General features: G+C 34.7%; 1 protein-coding gene across 42 annotated transcripts in view; it reads left to right on the top strand.

Moving 5' to 3' along the window:
• RIMS2 (regulating synaptic membrane exocytosis 2) overlaps positions 1-17,919 on the top strand; it is an 821,964-nt gene that overhangs the window by 359,165 nt on the left and 444,880 nt on the right. For all 42 annotated transcript variants that reach the window (XM_043983649.1, XM_043983450.1, XM_043983385.1 and 39 more), the window contains one exon: positions 2,643-3,565. In XM_043983649.1, the coding sequence (XP_043839584.1) occupies positions 2,643-3,565 (923 nt within the window). The remainder of the gene's footprint in view (positions 1-2,642; positions 3,566-17,919) is intronic.

Below are 17,919 nucleotides of genomic sequence, written 5' to 3'. Positions count from 1 at the left end.
CACCTAGTAGAAAGAAAATATACATTGTTCCCTCTTAAGATGCAATTAAAAATCCTATAGTAAGGTCATATACTTGAACATATTTTCAGCAGAAAAAGTACTTATAAACTTTATACTGCTCTTCATTTTCTGCAACCATAGTATCTAATACAAATAGCAAATCTTTCAAAAAGTTTTTATCTTCTTTGAAGCCTAATGAAAATATTGTTTATGACTAACAATGTTAACAGTAATTTAGGGTCACTAAATAGTAGATTCTTATTGTCATAATTCATTTTTAGCTCATATTTATTTATTTATTTGTTTGTTTGTTTTTGTTTTATTTTGTTTTGTTTTTTTGTGGGGCAATAAGTGTCCAGGGTCACACAGCTAGTAAGAGTCAAGTGTCTGAGGCCGGGTTTGAGCTAAGGTCTTCCTGAATCCAGGGCCAGTGCTTTATCCGCTGAGTCACCTAGCTGCCCCCAGTTTAAATAAATTTAATTAAATTCAATTTAACAAACCATTATTGAGTCTATATTGCGTAATAGACTAGATAAATCTTTGTTGAATAAATGAATAAATTCAAAGAACTATTTGCAGCGACTCTAAGGGACAGTTAAAGTTTAGGTAAAGCAGAGTCCCTGCCCTTCACTGAGCTTACAGTCTAATAGGGAGAAAAGACACATATACAAATGCCAATATACAATGATACATTTGATAAGCTTGTCATCCTTACCTCTACCCATGTAATTAATCAACATATTGAACAGAATAGAACACTACCAAGGTTGGACTCCTGATGAACTCCATTTAGGGATATATACATTAAAGAAGTACAGAGTGTTTAAGACATCCTAGGGGATGATTATTTTCAACAACAGATAATATGAAGAGACTTCATGGAGAAGGGCACAGTAAGTTGAAAAATAGTGGGTAAGAATTTAACTGAGAGGAGAGGAAGGACATTCCACAAGAAGGTGGATATAATTAAACTCTTTGAAATCTGGAACTATTTTGTTTTTGTCTTTGCATCGCCTAGTATAGTGTCTTGCATGGAGTAGGGACTTCATGGGGGTTTACTTTATTGAACGATGTGAGCAAAGGCATAGAGTAAAACACACAGAATGTTTACAGAGACTCAGAGTAGTCCTTCTAAGCTAGAGCATGAGGCATATGGAAGAGAATAATATAAGAAAAGTCTGGGAAGACAGTAAAATGCTAGGTTTTGAATAGTCCTGAGTTCCAGACAAAGGAGTTTGAATTCTACTTACTGGGCAATAGGGAAGCATTGGATATTTTTTCACAGATGTGTGACAGGATCAACTCTACAGATATGGAAGTTAAGTCTAGCAACAGAACGAAAGGTGACTAGCATGAAGGAGAGCCTGGGAGGCAGGTGACAATAGGAGTTTATATTAGGGTTGTGGCAATGGAGCTAGAGAAGTGAGAACAGATGGGAGACATGCTGCTGAAATAGAATCTACAGAACTTGGTAACTGACTTCAATTTGAGATGTGAAGGAAAATAGGAGTGTTAATGATAAGGGCAAGGCTTCTGACATTAGCAGTGAGTGGCATTGCCACAGTAAGAAATAGAGAAGTTTTAAAGAAGAGCAGGTTTATAAAGGAAAGATAATATGCACAGTTTTATATGTGAAGAAGTCAATGATAACTAAAAATACAATATAAAGTCAATTAATGTTATTTTAAAAAATTCATATTCTCATTTATGATCTAGAATAGGTTCAAAACTAGCATTCATTGAGTGTCCTCTACATATGATTTTGCTATATCATATGGGTACAAAAGAAGTCAAAGACAAAATATTTGCTTCTTAGGACTTGATAGTCTACTCATTCATACAAGGTTTTGATTTTGTTTTGGGTTATCTGGGAGACACTGAGAGGCTAAGCAGTGTGTCCAGGGTCACATAACTCCAACAAAGGGCAAGAATTAAAGAATCATAGAAGGAAAGCCATAATCAAGTGTTTCCAAATTATTTAATAGGAATTTATAGGAGGAACCTCATGAATTAATGAATGAAAATATATGTATTTATTGATTACTGTGCTAAGTGATAGGGATACACTTAATAAAGCAAGATAGTATTTATTCTGAAAGAGCTTACATTTTAATAGGGAGACAATCCATTAAAGAAAGTACATTATAGTAGATGGAAATGTGGAAGCAGCTGACCAATGGAGTTGATCAACATGATAAACTTAATGGTATAACTTTACTCACTATATAACAGAACAATAGTTCGATAATTATGTCATAAAAGTATTTTCATCTGAATGAAATTAATATTTATAACACTCCTATTAAGATATTATTGAATTTTAAAATATTTCATTTCCCCAAGATTACATGTAAAGACAATTTTAAATATTCATTTAAAATTTTTTAGTTCCAAATCCTTTGCCTTCTTCTTTCCCATCCCCTCTCTCTGAATTGGTAAGCAATGTGATAAAGGTTATATATGTGCAATCATGAAAAATATATTTCCATATTAATGAGTATATTTTAATTGGAAAAGCACAGAATAACTCCTTTTGCATTGAAATGTGATTGATTTTAATATTGCATCTACTTTGCGAATCACCATGACATAAAAAAGGTAAATGTCCCTCTTCTTACCTTCTATTTTCTTTGACTACCTAGGAAAAGGAGCCCATCAATATCCAGAGAACAGAATAGAAGATACGATCAACAGGAAGAGAGAGAGGAATACTCCCAGTATGCTACATCAGACAGTGCAATGCCTAGATCTCCTTCAGATTATGCTGAAAGGAGATCTCATCATGGACCTCAATTGTTTGAAGAACCTGAACATGTAGATTATAGGGACTCCAACAGGAGAAGTCGTAGACGTTCCAAAGAGTATATAGATGATGAGGATGTGGAGAATAGGGATGAATATGAAAGGCAAAGGAGGGAGGAGGAATACCAAGCACGCTACCGAAGTGACCCTAATTTGGCTCGTTACCCAGTAAAGCCACAGCCTTATGAAGAACAAATGCGTATCCATGCCGAAGTGTCCCGAGCACGACATGAACGAAGGCATAGTGATGTTTCATTGGCTAACACGGAGCTTGAAGATTCTAGGATTCCTATGCTGAGAATGGAAAGGCAGTCAAGGCAAAGGTCCACATCAGAGCGCAGGGCAGCCATGGAAAATCAGCGCTCTTACTCAATGGAAAGAACTCAAGAGGCTCAGGGACCCAGTCCTAATCGTCAGAGGACCACAAATCATAGCCCTCCTACCCCTCGGAGGAGTCCAATCCCTCTTGATAGACCTGACATGAGGCGCACAGACTCATTAAGGAAACCACACCACTTAGACCCCAGTTCTGCTGTTCGGAAAACAAAACGTGAAAAAATGGAAACCATGCTAAGGAATGATTCCCTCAGCTCAGACCAGTCTGAGTCAGTAAGACCTCCACCACCAAAGCCTCATAAAACAAAGAAAGGAGGTAAAATGCGGCAGGTTTCCTTGAGTAGCTCAGAAGAGGAATTGGCTTCCACACCAGAATATACAAGCTGTGATGATGTTGAGATTGAGAGTGAGAGTGTAAGTGAAAAAGGTAAGTTCTATATTTTAATCATCTTTGTTTCCATTGTTGGTCACTGATTACATATTGATTACCCTGCTTTTATTTTGTGGATTGGTCAAATATTTTCAACCAGAATTCTCTTAAATTTTAAAAAATTACAATGTATATAAAACATTTTAAAATCTTAGATCTCAGATTGATCTGATGAGGAAAATTTCAAGTCATATAAAAGTGTATATCGTTAAAACATGCATATGATATTATTCAAAGTCAAGGCAAGCCCCTTTGACTTCATTTAGTCTCTGTATTAAATAACTGACCATTTTCTTCTTTAACATAATTGTGTATTTCTGTAAACTTCTTTCAATTGCATTTTAATGATGTTTGTTTAATTTTAATATGATTCCATATTTAAAGTGGGGCATTAAGATCAGCATCTGTACTGATCAACTCACCTTAGAGCACAGAATAATTTCATTTACTTAAACAGTAGCAATGCCTCCAAAAACTTAAACTTTACCATATGTCTGAAAAGAGAGCAGAAAAAGTAGATTCTTCTCTATGTTGGAGAGTTTAAATGTAAGGCTGTATGGAGGATGAGGAAGGTTGATAGGATGCTTCCTCAAGGTCTCATCCATGCCTGAGATTCCTTCTTTTCTTACTACATAAAATTATAAAAAAAATAGAAACTTTAATTTTGGCTAAATTTATTGCAGGCATGGTCATTTGTTGCACAGGATACAATAGGATCTATATTTGTAAATTACAGAAAAACTAAAAGTTATAATACAGTAATGACAATAATATACTTCTAAATTATATTTGGTATTTGCATATTGTTTTATGACTTTCAAAGATTTTTTATATTAATTTTCTCACTTGATCCTTATAACAACCTATCCAGGCAGACAGATCAGGTACATTTTGTTTTCTTTATGCAACAAAACCATCTACAAATTGCCACTACATTAGGTAAACACAAAAATAATCCAAATGCCTTTCATGGTACAGTTCTCACTTTGTCAGTACCTGGATTCCTTAGCTTTATTCTTAAGAGGTGCCCTTGGATGGCAGTGAGAGGCAAAGAGGATGCCTTTAGGGGAAGTATGGCATAGTGAAAAGAGCCTTGACTTTTAAGTCAGAGGATCCTGGAAGTCACATTTCACCTCTGACTTTTATTCCATATGTGACTTTGGGCAAACCATTCAACATGTCTTGAACTCAGTCTCTTAACCAACCTGTAAAATGAGGTAATTGGATAAGATGGACTCTGAGGTTCCCTTCAGAGCTAGATCTGTGATCCCATGATCTTTGTCTTCTTTTACCTGAATCTTCCAGTTATTTACTTCACAAAATTCTTAGGCAGTCCTACATATGTAACCAACTATACTGTAATTTCACTTAGGAAGGAAAACCAAGTAAAGCAGCCCTTCCCTATGGATTAGAGTTGTATGGACAAGAGTGTCCATATTACAATACTGAAATTGTCTCATATCCCCACTTCTCATTAAGATGGTAAATATGACATGGATTTCTTAGGTGATCTGTCAATAAGAAGTCACTCAACAAGCATTTATTAAGAACTAGGCACCTTGTGAAGTTCTAGGGGGTACAGAGAAGTTTTTAAAAAATCAAACAAAAATTCTCTTTTCCCTCTAGAAGCCCAAATTCTAAAGGAGACAACATACAAATAAATAAGTATATCCAAGGCATAGATAGTGTAAATGAAGGATAATTTCAGAGATCCAGTATGCAGACAGTGACAGTGTAAATATAGAAAAAGGGTTGTATATGAAAGATATGAAGGTAAAAGCAAGATTCAAGGATGACATTGATAATGTCAGCCTGGGTAATTGGAATGATGGTGGTACCCTTAAATATGATAGGAAAAAAAGGAAGAGGAGATCATTTTGGGAAAAGATAATGAGTTCTCTTTTAGATGTGAGTTTGAGATACTAAAAACAATTCAAATAAAATGTACAATCAGGGCAGCTAGATGGCGCAGTGGATAGAGCACTGGCCCTGGATTTAGGAGGACCTGAGTTCAAATCTAGCCTCAGACAATTAACAATTACTAGCTGTGTGACCCTGGGCAAGTCACTTAACCCCAATTGCCAACACCCCCCCCCCCCCCCGCACACACACACAAAGGAAAATGTACAATTGATGATATGAGACTGGAGATCAAGGCTGAATATATAGATCTGGAAATTATTTGCACAGAGAGGATAATTTAACATATGGGGGTGAGAGACATGAAAAGACGGCCCAGGACAGAGACTTGGAGGACATAAACACTAGTGACGTGACCTGGATCAAGATCCAGCAGAGGGTGTTGAGGAGAGACTATCCTAATAAGAAGACAATCAGAGAGCACAGTGTCACAAGAACTTAGAGAGGAGAGAACATCAAGGAGATGATTAACAGTGTCAAATGTTTCAGGGAGGGCAAGAAGATTCAGAAAGAATTGAGAAGAAGCTATTGAATCAGGCAATCAAGAGATAATTGGTAATATTGGAGAGAACAATTTCAGTTAAATGATTAAAGTCAGAGTTCTTGTGCTCCCAAAGGAGAGATAGTTATCTATGCCACTTTTATAAAGTTCCAAGGAGTGTGATTTCATAACCAAACTTGTTGATATGTTTCAGTGTTTCACCATACCCATGATTTGGAAGTTGTTCAATCTTTATTCTTCCTGTCTTGTTTCCTGTATTTGACTCTGTTGACCACCCTAGTGTCCTTGATACTCTTTTCCTCTTTAAGTTTTTATGACTCTATTCTCTCCTGGTTCTCTGCCTACTTCTCTGACCAACCCCCAGACTCCTTTGCTGGTTCATCATCCATATCACTCTCCCTATTTGTGGGCATTCCCTGAGGTTCTGCCCTAGGTCTCCTTTCTTTGTACTCTAAGTAACTTTATTAGCACCTCTGTGTTTAACTGTGATTTTTATGAAGATGATCTCTGGATCCATGTCTCTGTCCCAGTTTTTTTTTTTCTGAGCTTCAGTCCCATAACATCAATTGTCTATTGGGACAAACTTGATGTCCTGGGGACATCTTAAACCTAACTTGTCCAAGGATAATTTTCATTTATTCACTTTATAATCAATGGCATAAATTCACATATGTGCTTGTGGTACTTCTTCATTAGAATGGATGCTTCTTGTGAGGAGGGATTGTTTCATTCCTTCTGTGTCCAGTACAGTAAAGGACATACAGTTAGATCTTAATAAGCAATTATTGATTATGTTTAACCAAATTGTCTTTTGGTGCCCTTTTCCCCATTTTTGACTTTGGCTATTTGTTGAGCTAGAGAACAATGCACGAGCATCCTTCTTTTGTTAATCATTCGGCATTTACAGATAGTCATACTTTTTTTTCTCCAGGATAAATAACTTCAACTCTTAAATTTCCCTTGTGGGAACATCATTTATATTCCTCTTTTATGTCCTCTCTTTTTGTTCTCAAAATCCTTTAAAAATATGCAAAGCAGAGCTGGACACTGCATTTTAGTACTGAAGATAGCATCAGCCAAGGCCAAATATAGAAGGATTATTTCCAGACTCTTGCATGGCATAATCCAGTTTACATATCCCCATATCATGTCCATTTCTTTTTTTTACATAACAGCACTCTATTGCTGACTCACATTCAGCTTAATTTTGAAATATATTTCTTGCTGTCTTTACATTTAGCCACACTTTCTTCCTCTTGTTAAGTTAGTTGATTTTCCCCATCATATCATTTTATTGACTTATTAACAGTCAATTGGACTTTATGGACTTAACTCCAACTTGCTGGTCACTTTGAATTCCATTTATTTTTCTTAGGTGTGATGAATACTATTCTATTGTGTGTTCTCTTGTAGGACACAGAACCTTGATCAAGGTTAATGATAAAAAAAATGAAATGTTATTAGTCCTATTACTACATCTGTTCTTCAAACTTATGCAATTACTAGTAAGAATGATTTAGGTATGGGGGCAGCTAGGTGGCGCAGTGGATAGAGCACTGGCCCTGGATTCAGGAGGACCTAAATTTAAATCCGGCCTCAGACACTTGACACTTACTAGCTGTGTGATCCTGGGCAAGTCACTTAACCCCAATTGCCTCACAAAAACCAAACCAAAACAAAACAAACAAAAAAAGAGAATGATTTAGGTATGATCACCAGTGAGTTGTTTACTACTAGCTAGGTACTTTTGAAAATTGAACCTTAATTTTATTGGCAGAAGAAAACTACCTTTTCCAAGGCAGGTTGGCACCTTCCCTGAAAGTTATAGTCTTAAAAAGTTACCTGGGGGTACTGAGTGCTTTGCCCAGTGTCACAATTCCATTACATGTAATAAGTGGAACTTGAACCCTGGTCATCATATTTCTAAGACTCACTTTCTGTTCACTGTACTCCACAGAATCTGAACTACATATTTGTTCTAGAAATAGTTTTTACCCTGTGTTTTATGAAACCCAAATGACTCCATGAAGCATCTTTAGGAATTTTTTGATAAAAAGAAAATCTATGACTATCAGAACAATTTGGATAGAGTTCATTACTCTAGAACTGACCTTATCACTGTATTAGAGTTAGAATTTTAGGGAATGAAAAAGAAAGAAGTGAGTCATTCATCTATACCATGCTTTCCTAGGCTATTAATGAAATGCTCATTTATTTTATAGAATCCATTTATTTAACATTTATTTAATAAATATTTATTTACTAATATGCCAAAGGGACAATGTTAGGCACCATGAGAACTTGGACAAATGATGCATCCATGTCCTTATTTTTAAAAGGAGAGGATTGAATGACTTCTAAGATCCTTTCCAGTTCTAAATGCATGCTTTCTATGAGTAGGATACTATCCCTGACCCCAAAGAGCTTATAGCCTTAGAGAAGAAATTAGATCACATATTCAAACGCTTCATAGTATAAGTGTCATAAGAGCAATGCAAAATTGCGATGGGAATCAGAGGAAAGAGACAAAGATCACATTCACTTTCCCCTCTAATCTGTGTAACTTGGTATTCTAGCATCAAAACAAATTAATTTGTTGAGTTATATTTTAGTCTTCCCAAAGCTTTATTGGTTGCTTCTCAATATCCCTGATTTTTATGGGTCGATACAGATTGATTCTTGTGTTTTTCAGTTATTCTATTTGGATCAAGAAAAATTTATTAAGCACCTACTATCTGTTAAGTATTATGCTAGGCTCTAGTGATACAAAGAACTTTATGCCTTTCTTCTCTAAATTACAGGAGCTTTCCTAAATTCTATTTTACTCTCATTTCCTTTTTGAGTCCCCTGAATGACCAGTCCTTTGCAATCATATTTATTAATGCCTTCAACATCTTAGGATGTTCATAATTTTGTTTTCCTGACTTTGATTTACTGATTTTCCTGATACATCTTGTGTCTTTAAACAGTTAAATTATTTTTATCCTACTCAGCATTATTATATCATGTCAAATTGTCATTTTCACAAAAAACCAAAGACTTCTTTTTTAAATGAAGTTTTATTACCTTATTATCTCTGTTCATGAAGTGACTAGTAATGAGGTGATATCTGTGTTTGTTCCTTTCCTTTCCATGTAATAAAAAACCCAAACAAACCTAATATTCTTTAATTATATAAACTCTATTTCCTTTCTTCAACTTGTGTTTCATGTTCTGTCTTTATAGTCCAATTACCACATTTTTTAATCATTGGTTAAAGTAAAGGATTAAGCAGTTACTTTCTCTGACACTATTATTTCTAGCATAAGTAATTATTTTTCTTACTGGTACATGAATTTTATAACATCGCCTAAAGTTTGAGATCCCCAAATGTCCATAATAATTATCTGTATGTGTTATGTGCATCTGGACCTGCCAGTGGAGACTTACAGAAATCACAAGTAATATATTCTCAGTATCCATGTGATTTAACATAGGATTACCTAAGTAGAGTGAAAATTTGGGTGGCATTTGATTATTCTTTTATTCAATTCATTTCAAACTTTCAAGAAAAGAAACGCAAGCAGGCTGAAATCAACATTGAAAATAACATGCAACTGCCAAAAGATTTCAAAATTAATAACAGATGTTGCTCCTTGTATAATGGAAAAATCTTTTATTTTTGTCTCTAAGTGCTACCATAATGAGAATGAATAATTCCTTATCTGAGTGGCAGTAGGAGGCAAAAATTGGAAGCAATTTGTCTCTATGAAGCAGTGTACTTCATAATGCTTAATTTGATTGTCAACGTTTCAAAAGTAATATAAGGTTTCTTTAAGCCTTTTTCTTTTTGTTCTTATGGGGGTTGTTGGTAGGAATGGAAAGGGAAATGAAGAACATCTAAAATTGCCAAAGAGTAAAAAAATACAGGAACATAAAATTGCCTTTAATAAAGCAGTGAGTTCCCCATTCATGGAGATGTTCAATAAAGGCCACATGACCATTTGACAGGCTTTCATGCTTCAGATAAAGGTTGGACTAAAATTACTAGAGAGAGGTGACATGCTTTGTGTAGGAGTCAGCCAAGGAATGTAGTAAAGTTCAATAGGGGTTATTATACCAAGTTACTTCTAAAGTCCCATCCAAATTTAAAAGGCTATGGTTTTCCGAGGTTCTATAACACAAGATAGAAAACCTGCTTTAAAAAAGCAACTGTTATAACTTTATATTTTGGGAAAATATTTCAAGAGGTGAGGTGTCTCCTTAAACTTTGCTGATTGCAAATAAACAATTTAACATCAAACAATGATCTCTTCCTTTTGAGCTATGTCTACCCTATCTGCCTCTCCATCTACTTCTCTTCTCTTTCCCCTACTGAGCAAATAAAGCTGGAGCTGCTTACTTGATTTTATTTAGTCATAATTCCTGGACTTAGAAGGGACCAAAAGAGATCATCCATATTTATTCCTGAGTCTAATTAATGCCCAGGAGTCACCATCAACAATTGACTATCTCCTTGCTTCTTTCTAAAAATTTCTTGTTATATTTAATTAATGAAATTACTGGAAATAGTCCTTAAATATGAAAGTGATGAATTATGCTATTTCATGAACACTTAACAAATTGGGGGGATTAATGAAAGAATGAATATCCATTTTTGGTGGTATTTGAAGAAACTGGGAAGAGACTAAATGACAAGAAAATGGATTGAAAATTGGAGGAACATGGGTTAACTTTGACTTAAATGCTTTGATGCTTTGAAAAATTCATAATTTCATCTATGTGGCTATTCTTCAATCGATACAGACTTTAGATTATTCACATTTCTTCCATTTCAATGATTATTCATTATCTCTCAAACATCTTCCACTGGGACTCTAACCAATGATCATCTGTTTCTCATTCTCACTCTTGAAACCTCCTTTTTTGCCCTACCTCATTTTATTGCCCTAAATGTATTCAACTATGTCTTTTGTGCCACTTCTTTGAAGATATAAGTAGAATTTGCCAACATCCTGAAAGTGTATATATCCATTATATTTTTATGTTATTGATAAATTCTTTTGAGCATGCAGTATTTTGTGATTCTCCACCACATAATTCAATGCTATAGTTTTATAGATGATGTTACTTAGCCCCAGAAGAATGAAGTAAGTTTGCTAAGGTCACACAAGGAATAATAAACCAGGGTTTAAACCTAGGACTCCTTACTCCAGGGAAAGCTAGATGGCTCATTGGATAGAGTGTTGGGCCAGAAGTCAGGAAGACCATAATATAAGCACAAAGACAATAAAAATAAATCTCAACGCTTTGTAATTATAATGATATAATTATGTATTTTGGAGCCAGAAGAGAAATTCATTTTCCTAATTTCCTTGGAGGGATGAAATACTTTGTGTGCCAAATATTGTAAACAATGTCAGATGTGGTTGCTGTATCAGCTAGTTTTGCTTCCCTGTTTTCCTTCCCAGAATCCCCTTTTACCTTGGAACTGTCAAATGATTTGGCATCATGAACTAATAGGGTTTTATTGGTGGAAATGACATTAAATAAAATACATTACTACCTTCTTTGCTGCTACACCCTAGGAACCAGGAGACCTTTCCATTTGACTTGCAGCTGAAACTTCTTCCATATATTATATTCTCTTTTAGAATGTAAATTGTTTGAGAATAGGGCACTATCTTGCTTTGCAATTTGTGTCCCTAACACTTAACACAGTGCTTTGAATAGAGTAAATACTTTTAAATTTGTCTATTCCAAGATACACATCAATGAACACATTTAAAGGTCTATCTGTCAATTTGGGCTATATACATCTTTCATCCACTTTGTCTTTTGTTACAAATCTACTTCTTCAGAGACTGTGGAGCTCTAATATTCAAAACCACACAGCATTAACAGAGAACATTTTTAAAAGGATGTGTATTTATGCTGAGGAGCAGTTTGGGAGAATTAAAAACACATAGAATTTCCCAAATACAATCCTTCCTGCTGTATCCCTCTTTTTCAAATTTGAACTCAACTCATCATCTATCTGCCATACCTATTCTAAATATATATGCTAATGTACAAACTCATCTACTAACGATTAATGTACTAACTTTTCAACTGCTTGTCACAGACTAGGCTGTAGGCATTTTTTTCCATTATTTTTTGTTTGTTTGTTTTTCTACTCCTTGTCCACTCAGCCTGGAAGTTCACTGTGCCCCATGGGTCCCTTCCTCTGATTGGTCTGTTTCTCCCAGAACCTCCATATGAAGGAACTTGCCCAGGCCAGCCATGTTTTCATTCCTGTCCTGGCTCTTCTCTTGACTCTCCTTGAACGTTTTCCACCTTGCCCCTGAAAGATACCTTTTTCCTTGACCTCCATGGCTTCATGGTCTCTTGAGCATAGCTCCTAAGCAGAGGGTAATGCAGTTTTTTAAGTGACATTTCCATTAATAAAACCATATTTTTAGCTCTTTTTCTGCACTGTTCCCACCCCCACCTCCATTACAATGTTATCTCCTTGAGGGTATGGCTGTTGTTCTTTTTTGCTTGTAGCTGTATAAGCAGTGCTCAGCACAGTACCTGGCACATCGTTAGAACTTAGTAAATTCTTGTTGATGGCTTCTATTTAGTTTGTTATATATTTCATTGGGAAGGTTTTGTTATATTCTGAGGCTTAATGCACTAAGTGTAATATCATCCACAAATAGGAGCATCTGGAAGACCTCATCATCTGTCAGAAAGCTGCAAAGAATCAAAAGTATGGTTAACCCCAAAGGGTAGAGCAGAAATGAATTATGGGTGCAAGTGAATTGCACCATATTTCCAAACATATTTCCAACATGCAAGAAGTAGTATAAAGAATAATATTTAACAAATGTATTTTTAGTATAGGAAGAGAGCCAGTCATATAGAAAAATGAATTATAATCAAAATGTTAGACCAGTATGTAAATTATGTAAACGGACCTAGAAAATGGCCTCCAGTACTTTGACTAGATCATCTGTAAGGAATCTACACGAGGACTTAGACCAAAATTGCAAAGAATGAGAAATCATGAATGAGTAGTGATCTGTATTGTTGAAAGTAATATTCAAAATAATGAAATAACAGATTTATTGAAATATCAATAACTTAGTTAACTTATTAAGCTCCATTTTGGACCAGACGCTGTTCTAGGTACAGGTGATAGGGTAAAAAAGACTAAAACAATTCCTACTTGCAATGAGTTTATATTCTAATGGGTGAGACAACGTGCACATATGAAACATGTATACATTTTAAATTAAAATTTATATGTTATATATATATATAAAGGTAATACACATATACACCAAGGATATCAACATATAATAGTGCAAATACATATATTTTACTTTATATGCAATGTATATAGACTTAAACACAAATATATACAAAGTAGCTAAATATAGGGTACTTTGGGAAGGAGGACATTACCTTTGGGAGAGAACTGAAGTAATGAAGGGTTGGTTTTGTTTTGATGGTTTTTTTTTTCATTGTGACTGTAGATTCTCCTTAAATGATGATAGAATGTTCTAGATTTGGATGCAGTTATAATTAGTTCAGTGCCATCTATGAATAGGAGGATTTAAATAAACTTGTTATGCCTAGGAAACTGTTTGGACCTTAAGGGAGACATTCATTCATTTAACAAATATTTATTAACAAAATTATTTATGAATGAATTAGTATTTATTATATTAGGCACAATGTATATATACATCAAATTCCCCAAATACAATCTAGCCTGCTGTTTCTATTTTTCATTTTGAATCCAACTCATCATGTATCTGTAGTATCTATTCCATATATATGTACTAATGTACTAACTCTTTGGTTACAAAGAGATTCACGTCTTCTCATGTTTCTCTGAATTCTTTGTATTCTTTATAGTGCAATGATATTGCATTACATTCATAGATCAAAAGAAAATTTAACAAGTCATCAGTGTGACTTCTTTCCACAAGTAGGCCAACCCAGAGTCAAAAGAAGGCCCAGATGCATGCAGAAGACCCTCCCTCTGAACACAGAATCCCTATTGCTCTGTAACTTTCAGGTCCATTCTCTTCTTCTCATAAGTGGTAGGTCAAGCCCTCCAGGGTTCCCCTGCTCACCCCTAATTACTGGGTGAACATGGCTGCTCAGACCACTTGGATGAACAGAAAGTCATTAATTCTATTTCTTCTGTTAAGATGGAGAACTGCCAGGTTTTGCCATCTGCCCTGACATGGTTTCCTAAGCTCCACTAGGCCTTACCATCTGTACTGCCACTATGCCCTCAAGGCCTCCAGGCATTGCTATCTGACCTGCAAGTGCACCTCAAGGAATCCTTAGTCTTGCCATCCACCTTACATCTAAAGCCTTAGGCCCATTGGGGCCTTCTATCCATTCTGCAGATGAACCTTACTATACGTTTTAAGTCCTCCAACTAAGATGTGAGCACCATGGTAGAGGGGACTGACCTGTTGAAAAAAAAATTATTTCTAGGGCTGAGGAGAATTTTTGGCACACTGTAAATACTTAATTTGTTGTTTTAATTTATATTTCTTGGTTAATTATGGATTCTGAACATTTTTTCCCTCTGAAGGTTGTTAATCCTGCATTTTCTTGTGAAACTTTTATTCGTACTTTACTACCTTTTGTTTGTCAAGAAATTGCTCTTCAGCCAACAGATTTCTATAAATTCTTAATAGATTTTGGATTCCAGACTTTTAGGAGAGATATATAATATAAATATTTATTTTCTTTTCCTTATTTTATTCTAGCTTTTAGCAAAACCTTTTTAGTTTTATACAATTTAAATGATCTATTTTTTCTTTTATTATTTTTTTTATCTTGTAATGAATACTCCATAATTATAAAATATATAAATTTCCACTGTTTTTAATCATGTTATATGACTTTTCCCCTTAATTTGACTATTTGTAATTTATTTCATGCAAATATACCATAAGAATCTGGATTATACATATATTCTACTTCACAGTTTTCTAGTTCTAGTTTGAGCAGTTCTTTTCAGTTAGAGGCCCTTTCCCAGTGGTTAATGCTATTGGGTCTATGGAATAATAGACTGCTGTACACCTTCAATTTTTGTTTTTTCTTATCTAATTTATTTCACTTGTCTGCTTTTCTCCAGTATCAGATAGATTTGACAATAACTATTTTGTAATATAATTTGAGATTTGGTAAGGGCAAATTACCCTTATTTTGACTATTTCTTTCTTTCTTTTTTTTTTTTGGTGGGGTAATGAGGGTTAAGTGACTTGCCCAGGGTCACACAACTACTAAGTGTCCAGTGTCTGAGGCTGGATTTGAACTCAGGTCCTCCTGAATCCAGGGCCAGTGCTTTATCTACTGCTCCACCTAGTTGCCCCCTATTTTGACTATTTCAATTAAGATTCTTTGCCTTTTACTTATGAATTTTATTGTTTTCTCTAAATCTACAAAATATACTTAGTAATTTGATTTGTTTAACACTATTTATGCCCTAACTTGGGTTTGTACATAAATATGAAATAACTATATAATAACTTAGCTCTTCCTTTATTTATGTAAAACCTTTTATACTTGTACTTAAGTCCTCTTTATGTCTTAAGTTAATTCTCACATATTTATTACATTTCATTACTTTAAGTGGGCCTTCTCTTTCAAAACCTTGATGGTTGGATGATAGAGTCAAAGTCTAGAAAGATCTCTACAGCCAACATTGAGATGAATCTAATAAAATGAAGTTTAATAGCAACAGATGTAAAATCTTACACTTTTGATACCGATTCTTTTGAACCCAAGTCCAAGATGCCAGAGATATAGATATATATCACTTCATCAGGAATAGATTTAGGCAGGGCAGGGGGGTGTCTTAGTGCCCTGCTAGAGCAGTATGACATAGCATATCTGACAGCAATCCAAGAAGCTAGGATAATTCTATATATAAGCCTAGTCTGCAAAAACAAAAATCAGGTCCAATGAAAGAATCTCAGAGTGATTATCATCCAGCTGTCAGTATTATATCCCATTTTTAGTTTTGCATTCAAATTTTGGAATCAAATAGGGCACCTAGGTGGTGTAGTGGACAGAGTGCCAGAACTGGCATCAGGAAGACTCATCTTCCTAAATTCAAATCATGCCTCAGACACTTATGAGCTATGTGATGCTGGGCAAGTCACCTAAACCTGTTTGCCTTGGTTTTCTCATCTGTAAAATGAGCTGGAGAAGGAAATGGCAAACCACTCCAGTGTCTTTACCAAGGACTCTAAATGGGGTCACAAAGTATTGGACATGATGAAAGAACCAAAGAACAAACATCAAATTCAAATTTGGATAATATATTTAAAAAGATGACGAGTATGAGGAGAAGTGCAGAGGGAGGAAGTTGATGATGGAAGGTGAGAGTTCTGTCGAATGTTGTCCAAGTCACCCCATATCTATCCAATTCTCGACATCATATATTAGCAAGGATATTAATGACCAGTAGAATGTCCAGCAGCAACAGCAGCAACAATAAATAACATGGAACACTTAGGGTTTGCAAAATACTTTACTTATAATATCTCATTTCATCCTCAGAACAACCCTGTGAGGTAGGTGATTGAGATCATGTCATGTCAGGCTCAATTAGTACATTGGATATTTATTTTGGAAAAGAGAGACTTGAGAAAGAACAGGATAACTGTTGTAAAAGCATTTAAGGGGCTTATGTAAAAGATGGATTAATGGGGGCAGCTAGGTGGTGTAGTGGATAAAGCACCAGCCCTGGATTCAGGAGGACCTGAGTTCAAATCTGGCCTCAGACACTTGACACTTCCTAGCTGTGTGACCTAGGGCAAGTCACTTAACCCCAATTGCCTCATAAAAAATTAAATAAATATTTTTTTAATAAAAAAGATGGATTAGATTTTGATTTATTTAATTTGTCTCCATAAAAATATACACACACACAAGCACACAATTATGTGTGTTTATAGATAAATAGATATTGTTTGTGTATATATATACAACAATTTTGCAAATGAGGAAATTGAGGCAGAGTGATTTGCCCAGGGTCACATAGCTAGTAAGTGTCTAAGGCTAGCTTTGAACTCAGGTCTTCTTCACTCCACTACTCCACGGCATCACAGATGTCTCTAGAATTAAGAATTGTTCATGGAATTTGCAAAGATCAAGATTTGGACTTGATAAAGAAAAGATTCTTAATAATAGGACATATACAGAAATGGAATGGACTGCCTTTGGAGATTGTAGTTTTCATTTCACTAGACATTCTCAAACCAAGTGGTTGACTATTCACTGGTTACATTGCAATGAGATAGTTATTCAGGTATGTACTGATCTCTCTGGCCTCTGATTTCCCTTTGAGCTCTGAAATTCTGTATCTTGTTTCTAGCTCTTCCTGATTTATTTGCATAATATATACTAATGCTTTTGATTTTTTTTTGTATCCTGCTTTGCTGTAACTATTATTTGTCTTATTTCACTTTTTTTAAAATTTTTAGGTTTTTCTAAGTAGAGAATCATACAATCAGCCAATAGGGAAGCTTGGCTTCTCTCAATTATTCCCTTAATTTCTTTTCCATGTCTTATTGTTATAGCTATCATTTATATTAGTGCATGAAGTAAAAGTAGAGACAGTTGTATCCTTTCTTCTCCTTTGATATTATTGCTATCTCTTGTTTTTTTATGACTGTGTCCTTATTTTGAAAAGCTCTTTCCATTCCTATACTTTTTATTCTTTTATAATAACACCATAAATTAATTATTTCATTTTTATATGTCTTATTTATTATACAATTATGATTTTTATTACTTTTTAATAATGATGTTGTAGGAGATATTTTAAATGTTGAACTATCATCATATAAATCCAAATTGTAATAATTTCTGAAATAGTAATAACTTTGAATATATAAATAGTAATAATTGGGAAGGAATTTTAATATTT

This window comes from Dromiciops gliroides, chromosome 1, assembly GCF_019393635.1.
Source record: "Dromiciops gliroides isolate mDroGli1 chromosome 1, mDroGli1.pri, whole genome shotgun sequence".
Classification (NCBI taxonomy): Eukaryota; Metazoa; Chordata; class Mammalia; order Microbiotheria; family Microbiotheriidae; genus Dromiciops; species Dromiciops gliroides.
Note: the sequence above shows the minus strand (reverse complement) of the source record. Positions and strands in the feature narration are given on the sequence as shown.